Source organism: Solanum stenotomum, chromosome 6 (genome assembly GCF_019186545.1).
Source record: "Solanum stenotomum isolate F172 chromosome 6, ASM1918654v1, whole genome shotgun sequence".
Classification (NCBI taxonomy): Eukaryota; Viridiplantae; Streptophyta; class Magnoliopsida; order Solanales; family Solanaceae; genus Solanum; species Solanum stenotomum.
The window spans coordinates 40255151-40266141 of record NC_064287.1 but is presented as its reverse complement, the minus strand read 5'-3'; the positions used below and the strand labels follow the sequence as shown (position 1 = coordinate 40266141).

General features: G+C 34.3%; 1 protein-coding gene across 1 annotated transcript; it reads left to right on the top strand.

The window, feature by feature from the left end:
* The first annotated feature begins 3944 nt into the window (after positions 1–3944).
* On the top strand, positions 3945–6347 carry LOC125867713 (glyceraldehyde-3-phosphate dehydrogenase, cytosolic). The gene is made up of 10 exons (XM_049548280.1): positions 3945–4085; positions 4181–4281; positions 4391–4506; positions 4587–4686; positions 4905–5112; positions 5203–5300; positions 5501–5643; positions 5730–5813; positions 5898–5987; positions 6106–6347. The coding sequence occupies exons 1-10, from the start codon at positions 4052–4054 to the stop codon at positions 6146–6148; spliced, it is 1017 nt and encodes a 338-aa protein (XP_049404237.1). The 5' UTR covers positions 3945–4051; the 3' UTR covers positions 6149–6347.
* The last annotated feature ends 4644 nt before the right edge of the window (positions 6348–10991 follow it).

Sequence of the window (10991 nt, the reverse complement as noted above, 5' to 3'; positions counted from 1 at the left end):
AGGTGGTGCATCCTCAACTCTACCCCATTTCCACTGATCAAACCAAGTCCTAGAAACATTCTTCATCTGATATGCAGCTAGCTCAACTCTCACAGTATCAGTAGCATGCATCATATCGAACACCTTTTTCAGTTCCTCAATAAAGTTCTCTGGATCCTCTGCAGTGCTTGAACCAGTGAAACTTGGAGGATTCATCCTCAAGAACTCGCGAATCCTTGAAGTGTTAGCCTCTTCCTGTCAAGCTCCTCTCTGTTGCCCAGCTTGATTGGTCACAACTTGACTAAGCATCCTTATAGCCTCTCTGAACTCAGTATTGATGACTTCTCCTTGAGGTTGCACTTCAGGTGCATTGGGTAACTCTTGTTCCTCAACATTCCTCCTAGTTGGACGACCTCTGACTGCTCTTCATGGAGGCATGATTATCTGAAACACGTGCAGGCACGAATTCGAGGGAAACTTTTTAAAGAGAAACTCTAATGCACGAAATGAGTGTGAAAAAAGTGAAGGAATTGCTAAATGTTGCAGCCTCCAAATTATAGATGTGGCGCGCTTTACACCGATAACTAGGACTCTACAGACATGACTTCATAGACTTCCTAGGACTCTTGAACTCTGTCCTCCCACAGCAAATTGTCACGCCCCGAGCCTACACCCTGGGCGAGTCTGACATTTGAAGATCATTACTGGCCCCAAGCGAACCCTTAGTCTGACTTACTAACTCAGCGGAAGACTTAACTCATCACGTAAAACATTTATGAAGAAACTAGAATGTTTTAAATGAACATTCAACTGGCAATTTAGACAAACTCAAGTCTTTAACATAAGAAATGAAAAGTAAAGACAACTGAAATAACCAACTAACTGTCTGTCTATGAAGCCTCTAAAACAACTGAGATGGATGTTGGGACAAACCCCACAACATCCTAATGAACTAAACTAGAAAGTAGTGAAACTAGATCCTCCGGAATGCAAGGAGGCTCACCGACTGACGCTGAACTGCTTACTGGATCAACGGTGCGCTGAAATGCTGATCCTAGTTACTTATGTCTGCATTATAAGACGATGCAGGCCAACTGGCATCAGTACATTAAATGTACGAGTATGTGAGTTGGAATGCTAAAACAACATAAGCTTGAAAAGGAATCTGAAAGAAACTGAAGAACTTACGTGGATCAACTCAACTCAACATAACTGAACTATTTTCAATATAAAGCAATTTAAAACAAGTGCAATGTAAAGAAAAGTCGTTTAAAAACATGATGTCAACCCTATGTGTATGCAAAGATACATATAACTCTGAGATATATGTAAAAATATAATAAATTGATGTATATAAAAATACAATAACTTATGTGGGAGATTCTCTAACCGACAACCATCACATAAGAGCTATAGTGATGATACATCGATCTACCTCACGCTGCCAACGCATCCTATACCCGGCCAAAGGTATAAGACTTGAACTGCCTAATGGATCCACTAGTCTATTTCGAAAAGGATTCATCTAAAAAGTATGACCCTTTTCTACCCATGGTGGCTACATCGTTTTATGGTGACGTAAGTTATCCGAACTCATGCTCGTCCCCAATTCGGTGCTCAGTATTACTCTCAAAATATACTAGCTCTTATATTTTACAAAAATATATACTTCTTCTGTGATTTGAGAGTAGTGCTCAAAAACTTAGCTCAAAGGCTATCTTGGAAATCTCAGTTTCCCTGCTTGCTTCATTTAGAAAGCTATTACTCTTTTCTGAAAACTATCCCGAAGGCCCTTTGGAAATCTCAGTTTCCGCTCTTATTTAAAATGTGAAAACATTTTTAAATCTCTTTGGGAATACATAGTCCCCATATATTTCTTTTGAAGAAAGAACTTCAACTACTCTTTACTGAACTCAAAACTTAAGTCTGAAAACAAAGTTAAAACATTTGTGAAAGACTTTTGAAAACTTGAAATGAACTTCTCTTACTTGACTCTTGACTTCTTTTAACTTTGATCTTAACTGCTCTTGACTTGACTCTTAACTGATCCTTGAATTGAATTATGGATTCAAGGATTAAGATTTGTGACTAAAAAGATCTTATGAAGTTTAGGAATGATTCTAGATAGTTAAACATGAGAAAAGACCGAAAATCAATATTTGAAGGTAGGTCCGCGACGCGGAGGCATAATTTAATTTTGGTTCCGAAAATGTCTTTTGAGGCAGAACATCTCGTGTCAGCTCTGCGATGCGAAGCTGGAATGATCAAATCTGGGCACTAGGCGCGCGACGCGCTGCCACCCCTTAATTTCGTCCGACGAAATTTCTTTTTCGTTTTCCAACCCCAAATCACCCAAACTCGGTTCTTTTTTTCAGATTACTTTTATATAAAGATATCCAACAAATGTACCTAAGAACCTAACTCGAAACGATCCTATAATGCGACGTAACAAACTCATAAACTTCCCAACTCAGTCAAATTCAAGAACAATATATGAATTCAAGAAAAGGTATGAGATCACCAATATTCATATGCTTTTAGGACGAATCCAAACTGAAATAAATATGATTGGCACGTGGGAGAACGATCCCAACGTTATGAGAACCTCACATACCTGATAGAAGCAAATCTTTGGCGAAACACCAACTTCCTTGATCGATCTTGATGAATTTACCATTTTCTCCTTCTTCTTTTCTCTTCTCCTTTCTCCTTAGCCCTAACGTGAAATCCCAAATTCTAAAACTGACTAAAATCTAATTTGACCCATATTAAACACATAAAAACAGAAAAGACTAAAATACCCCTTAAAATTCGGATTGGACATTTCCTTAATCCAACAACCCAACTTCCAAAAGGCATAATTCACTCATACAAACTCGGAATCACGCAAACTTGACGGCGTTGGAAAGATCGTTCCAAGAGTTTTTCAACCATATCTGGAACTACACCTAACTCATCCTAATTTAGGAGTTATGGCTGATTGAAGTTGACCAAAAATTAAATTTCAACTTACTTGCAATTTTCCAAATTTCCTTATACTTTTCAAATATAACTATTTCCAGATTTTAAACTTCCTTCTAGTTCTTTCTAGTTGCGAGATGTTATACAAATTTTATGTTTGCTATGGAACTTTTGATTTGTATAATTCGCTAGATACCTCCAATTTTATACAAATTGTTCAGTTTTATATAAATTCATTTATACATTGTAATTTGTATAATAAGATATGTATTTATATAATTATAAATGTATAAGACGAAAATATATGTATTTGTATATACATTTTTCTTTCGCTTTATACAAATACAAACGCATTTTATACATTTGTATACCGAATGGGTAATTGTATACTGAAAATGACTAATTGTATACCGAATCATATGGTAAAAATATGGGATGTTTGTTGTGAATTATAAATAAAATAAACTATGCTATAGCATTTAATTTGAATTAATAGTTTGTTATTTCATATAATTTTTCCAAAAAATTTTCCCTCTTGATCACCCAAATATAATTTTATTTGAATTATATATTTATTATGCTTATATAATAATGAATTATACCTATTTAAATGTTAAAAAATAATCATATTCATTCAATGTTCAAATTTAGATATAACATTTTAATCATTTAAATGTGTATTCAAATTCAAAGAGCTTGAAATGACACGATCCACCTAACATATATACACAAATCTAAATTCTACAAATGCTATATATCTGTGGGAAACAATTACCATGGGCTCGTAAGAAAAAAGATTACCATCTTGATTTCCAAATATTCCAAATCAACCGGCTCCGCCAGGTTTATTTCTACTCACTTTCTAGAAGTTTCCGACGGTTCAAACCATGCGTGCTGACTCGGCATTTTGTTTTCTTTTTCACCAAGACAAAGCACTACTCACGTGACTTCCCCCTCACTGTCACGTGACTCCCCCACCCCCTCTCCCCTAACACCCCCTTTATATTCCGCACTACAGCCATACATTTCTTGCTACATTGACTGTTGTTTACACTATAACCTAATTTCTCTCTTTACATATTTTCTTAGCTTTCACCCTTTTTTCTTAGCAATGGCCAATGGCAAGATCAAAATCGGAATCAACGGTAACTCCTTTCTCATTTCTATGTTTAATCGGATCTGCTTGTGTTTGGTGGTGTGATGTTGATTTTTAGTTTTTCGATTTTATTTTTTGAATTAGGATTCGGTAGAATTGGTCGTTTGGTGGCTAGAGTTGCTCTGCAGAGGGATGATGTTGAACTAGTTGCAGTGAACGATCCATTCATTTCCACTGATTACATGGTATTGTTTGTTGACCAGATCTCTTTACTGGCTGTATATATATGATCCTTTTATTTGCTTAGACTGGATCTGTAGAGGGGATTAACTTGGATCTGTATGATTCGTGCAGACATATATGTTTAAGTATGATTCAGTACATGGACAATGGAAGCACCATGAGCTCAAGGTTAAGGATGAGAAGACCCTTCTCTTCGGTGAGAAGGCTGTTACAGTTTTTGGAATCAGGTATTTTTTGTCCCAGGAAATAAATCCTTGTGTTTAGTTTAGTTTAGTTTGGTGCTGAAGGAATTTCTGCAATTGTTAAGGAACCCTGAAGATATCCCATGGGGGGAAGCTGGTGCTGACTTCGTTGTTGAATCAACCGGTGTCTTCACTGACAAGGACAAGGCTGCTTCTCACTTGAAGGTATGGTGTATTGATTTCTCTTAACATTTCTGCTGTTAGATTTGATCTATGATGCATTTATTCATGAGTATAGTTTAAGCTTATTTTAAATATAGTTATGAATCTTGTTAGATCTTGTTTTTTGTGTTAGATCTACATTTTCGGAGAAAACAAAGCAAACTTCTGTATATTGTATTAATGAATTAATAGTAATGTACTTGGGATGTGGGTCTGTGCAGGGTGGTGCCAAGAAGGTTGTGATCTCCGCTCCTAGCAAAGATGCCCCCATGTTTGTTGTGGGTGTCAACGAGAATGAATACAAGCCAGAGTTGGACATTGTCTCCAACGCTAGTTGCACTACTAACTGCCTTGCACCTTTGGCTAAGGTCATCAATGATAGGTTTGGCATTGTGGAGGGTCTCATGACCACTGTCCACGCCATGACTGGTAAGTGTTTACACAGTTACTGTGAGAGTTGGATGTGTTTGAATTTTATATCTAGTTATTATTAACCTGCTGTAATGTTTTGTTACTCAGCCACCCAGAAAACTGTTGATGGTCCATCCATGAAGGACTGGAGAGGTGGAAGAGCTGCTTCATTCAACATCATCCCTAGCAGCACTGGAGCAGCCAAGGTAGTTATTGGATATATAAGCAAGTGCCATTACTTTGACTTGATGTCTAATTTGCAAAATCATGTCTTTCAGTAATGGCAGAGATATGAAGTTCATAATGCCTTATTAAATCATATATCTATTCATTCTATTTTTCGTTGTACTGCTTGCGACTTGGTACTTTGTATTATCTTGATTGAGTTGCATTCACTATAATGTAGGCTGTTGGAAAAGTGCTCCCATCACTTAACGGCAAATTGACTGGAATGGCCTTCAGAGTACCAACTGCTGATGTTTCCGTTGTTGACCTTACTGTAAGACTTGAGAAAGAAGCCTCATATGAAGACATCAAGGCTGCAATCAAGTAAGTTTCTGTTTGATCACTTTGTGTTGTTTTTTGTTGGTCCCTTGTGCAGCAAGACTAACTACTTGTGTGTTGTTGGTTCATAGAGAGGAATCAGAGGGTAAATTGAAGGGTATCTTGGGATACACTGAAGATGATGTGGTTTCCACAGACTTTGTTGGTGACAGCAGGTAATATATTTTGTTTGGTTCACTCATAAGGGGTCTTGAATTGTATGTAGTTTAGTTTAATGTGAAATTTAACTTTTGGTACAGGTCAAGCATTTTCGATGCCAAGGCTGGAATTGCTTTGAGCAAGAACTTTGTGAAACTTGTGTCATGGTATGACAACGAATGGGGTTACAGGTAATGTTGTGTGCTTTTAGCTTCTCTTCACCACTTCTGAAGTTTCCTTTTGAACGTGCCAACTTTTCTTTTTCTTTTTTTTTCTGTTTTAACACCATATATGTATTATGTTTTGCAGTTCCCGTGTGATTGATTTGATCTGCCATATGGCTAAGGCTTGATTGATTCTGCTGGGGAGCAGAAGACAAAATCTGTTTTAGTTTTTGCTTGAAGTATTAGTTTTCTGGGCCGGGAGTGGTCTTTCTTGTTTATGTGTAATGGAATAACCAGAGAGGAACGGAACCTTGTTGTTATCTTTGAGGATATCATTTACTGTTTGACTTGTCATGAATGAATCAAACTTTACTTTTTCCAGTATCAGTCATCAGTTTCTTGCCTTTTGTTATCCTTGTGTAAGTCTTGGTTTGGCTAATTATGTCTTTTTAGTGTCCCATGTATCCCTACTACTATTTTCGTTGAGATGTCCTTTCTCGTTCAAACTGTTACCTTAATTTCATTAACATTCTGACTTGGCTACTTTTGTAAGATCAACAACCAAATTCATTATTACTTCAAATCAACATCTATCTACTATGTGCAAGAATTATATTAAAGAGGAATACATTACCATTCATGTTCAAATTTTATCTTTTGAGTAGTTTTATGAATGTATTAATTTTGCTTATTTTGTAAGAAGATTGAAGCAATTGTTTTTAGGAGAAGTGACAAAAATAGCCACAATTTTAATTTATTAGTTGATTTTACTATCAAGTTATTTATCCCCTCAATTGTCATCTATTGAATGAAAGAGTTCAAATAATCGATTTTAATTAAATGATAGTATTTTCTTTTAATCCGAACAATGGCTTGACATCCCTCATGTTCATATGACACACGCTGCTGCGAGGCTTCCATAAATTCCTTGGTTTGCAATAGTAGCCAGGTTGTTGGCCAAATCTATTTGGAACCACAAACAGAGAAGGAAGGCATCAGTACCATTCTACCAACTAAATTTGAAGAATCATAAATTCACCTAAATACATTCATCATTGGTATCAAACCATTCACAACCTACTTCAAGTATGAACTTAAACTTCTAGCAGGAAAATAATTAGTTGTAATTTTTTGTCAATGCAATAAGTAACATACTCAATGACGTCTATAGTCATGCCACAGACCATGATTTTTTAAAAAAAATAAAAATAATGGCGCTCTTTAATAATCTTAGAAAGATGCCATGTGTCACGGAGAAGTATTCAAAATAATTATAAAATATTCTATTGTTAAATAAAAGTATTGGTAGATCTTATTCTACTTGAAGGGTGTGTTTGGTACGAAGGAAAACATTTTCCGGAAAATGTTTTCCAATTTTCTCATGTTTGGTTGGGTTAAATGTTTTGGAAAATGTTTTCCAAATCAACTCATTTTCCTCAAATTTAAGGAAAATGACTTCCCTTCAAAACTTAAGGAAAACATTTTCCAAAACTCTCTTTCAACTTCCAATTAAAAAAAAAAATTGTTGAAAAAATCAATTTATTTTGTCCCTACCCTCAAACCAGCCCCNAAAATCAACTTGTTTTCCAGGAAAACATTTTCCATGGAAAACATTTTCCTTCGTATCAAACACACCCTGAGAGATTATTAATTTTATTTATTTTTCATTTGATAGTAGTGGAGTCAGACTAGTTCGAATTCGTGTTGCGTAGATTCTCATTCAAGGAGGATTGCCCTATACCAATGATTTTTCTATACCCAAAATTAAAATTTGGGTTTTTTTATTAAGGAAAGAACAATTGGTAGAGATTATTTTTATTGTGATTGGAACTTTTTTTTTTTTTTTTATCATAAAGTTAATCTCTAATGTCATTTTTAAATCGGATCTGGATCATGAAAATAAAATGAAATGGCAATCCTTATACCAAATTTGCTTGGACTAAATTTCAAATTCCCTATTCTACTCATTTTGTAGTATAAATATTTTTAAATAATTTTTTTGACATCTAAATTGAATTGAATTCATGCCTAATTTTTGAATACACGATTTCTGTTATCTTCTTATCTTAAATATATTGACCTCATTTAATATTTAATACATAACTATTTATTGTTAGTCATAAAATGGTAAAGTCAAAAGATAACAATCTATTTACTTTTCAATTGTATTAACTATTATATTATTACTAAGTAAATTATCCGTGCTTCGCACAGAATTGAACTCTTTTATTAAGCTTACATATGATTATTCAGTAATATTTGTATTTTCGATACATACTCTACATTGTCAATAACATTTTATCTTAAGGCAAATCATTCCTCCGAAATTTTGAAGTTCTATAGTAATAACATAAGCATAAACTAATGACGGTTAAAAAACATACCAGGATCTGTAACAATAGAATGAAATAGAAATGAAAAAATTGAGCCCACTGAATGCACAATGTCCCCATAAGAAAATTATTCCCCTCTAGTACCCGAGGTTTAAAGGAATAGATCATCTCAGGATAGAACAATTTTATTCACCAGTGTATTGATACAAATACAAGGTGTAGTAAGTCAGCAAAGTACATATTAGTCTATATTTTCTCAATATAGAAGAATTTTATAATTTAACTGCGTTTAATATAGTGAAAAAAGTCCCTTTTAAAGGTGTTTTCATGAAAAAAAAGTAGAAATTAGCTGATACATGGTCAAATAACCACGAGATAATTGTTAATGGATTTTTTTTCTGGAACCCAAGATATCATAGCCTCTGCCCTTCGGGTGCGCACCACCGAGTAATGGATTGTTAATCCATTATTAAACCAATTTATATCTTACTTGTTAGCTAGTGAATTAGTAAATTTTAAAACTGATATTGCCCTAATCTCTCTCGCCAAGTATAATAGAAACATTGTCTTCCAGATTTTCAATCTACAAACTCTCTCTCAACATGGGTTTTGCAATGTCAGGTAAGTTTTAACCACAATTTTTCATCTACTTGCTGTTTTTTTTGTCTTTAATCTGTGGTTTCAAACTGTCAAAGACTAATCTTTTACTTCTCTGCTTTGGTGTTTCAATTTTAGTATTCAATTNGTCTATATTTTCTCAATATAGAAGAATTTTATAATTTGACTGCGTTTAATATAGTGGAAAAAAGTCCCTTTTAAAGGTGCTTTCATGAAAAAAAGTAGAAATTAGCTGATACATGGTCAAATAACCGTGAGATAATTGTTAATGGATTTTTTTTTAACCCAGGATATTATAGCCTCTGCCCTTCGAATGAGCACTTTGTGCGCACCGAGTAATGGATTGTTAATCCATTATTAAACCAATTTATATCTTACTAGTTAGCTAGTGGATTAGTAAATTTTAAAACTGATATAGCCCTAATCTCTCTCACCAAGTATAATAGAAACATTGTCTTCCAGATTTTCAATCTACAAACTCTCTCTCAACATGGGTTTTGCAATGTCAGGTAAGTTTTAACCACAATTTTTCATCTACTTGCTGTTTTTTTTGTCTTTAATCTGTGGTTTCAAACTGTCAAAGACTAATCTTTTACTTCTCTGCTTTGGTGTTTCAATTTTAGTATTCAATTTTTGCTTAAATTTCTTCCCTAAAATTCTTGGTTTATGTCATTATTGTTTGTTCTGTCTGATCCCTCTCTAATTGCTGGATGGAGTTTAATTCTTGTTTTTTAAAATTTAATTTGATGAGTATTTGGCCTTGTAATTATATGTAGCTCCACTCATATTAAACAAAAACCAGTTTGGCAGCTCAGATATTGGGGAAAATCAGTTCTTGAAGAATTTGAAATTTTAGGAAGACAAACGCATAAGAAAGTCTAGAAACTCTTTTAGAAGAAATGAGAACTGGAAGCAAACAACAGAGCACTAATAAAATAATTAACAATAGGGGAATTTACATGACCATTGATATGAAAAGAAATCTTTGCAGTTTTCTCGGGAATTGAGGAGTTCACGAGCTACTCAAAGATCTCATACATCAGTATCTTTGTTCACTTATTCCACTTGAACTCCTAACAAGGTCCTATGTGCATTTCGAGACTCTTCAATTGTTTGGTTCACCAGTAAGGTAAGGGATAAATTCCTCTTTAGAAACCACCAATTTCATACCTTAGCTAAAAGTTTCAAATTTCTAAATAATAGTGTTAACTAAAAGAAAAGTTGTTATATCGCAACGCAAAGAAGTGAACAACTTTTCAATCTACAAACTTGGTAGAAAGAAAAATAGAAAAATTAGAAGAGAAAGAACCTAATAATCTTACCTTTTCTTAACTTGTATTATGTATATAGCTGCCGAAGAACATCAGTAAGTAAATTAGACAGCGTCGACAGAAAAACTACAAAATTTAACTCTAAAGAGTGAATAAGAAAGAGAGGATGACAGTTGAGAAACTCACTCAAAGCCAGATGATACCTCGAAGAAGCAAAGGAGAATGAGAGTTGTAGAGAGAAAGATAATATAGTGAAGGAAATTGAGAAATGTAGAGTTAAATCTAAAGTGATACATGTGTTTTACTGAAGTAGAAAGGCAGGGCACGTATCTAATTACCAATGAAATAGGTCCAACTCTATAGTACAATTGATACTACTTTTTGTATAACTATCTACTTAATTGTTAACACCTTGTGTTTACTTATTAATAATAGAAATTCACGAACTTAAACAACAGGGAGGTACATTGTATATGTGCTTGGCCGTGTGTATGTAGTGTAGTGCATTTGGAAATTTTTGTGGGTCTTCATTCTTTCGAATTTGACTTGGGATGTATTAAGTTGTGTAAACGACTTAGAAAACAAAATAACTATATGTGGAGCAATGATAAGTCTAAAGGGACTTCAGAGAAAGAACAAGTATATATTTTCATCTTTAAAGGTGTTTTATTTTCAAAAAATAAAATTGTTTGAGCATCAGAGTGTCTATGCTCGAATCTGCCTCTTGGAGGCTCGACAAATGGAGTTATTGCCTCCTCAACTGAATGAAGGGGAGTGCAAACAAGAGAAACGTTGTGGTTGTTTCAACT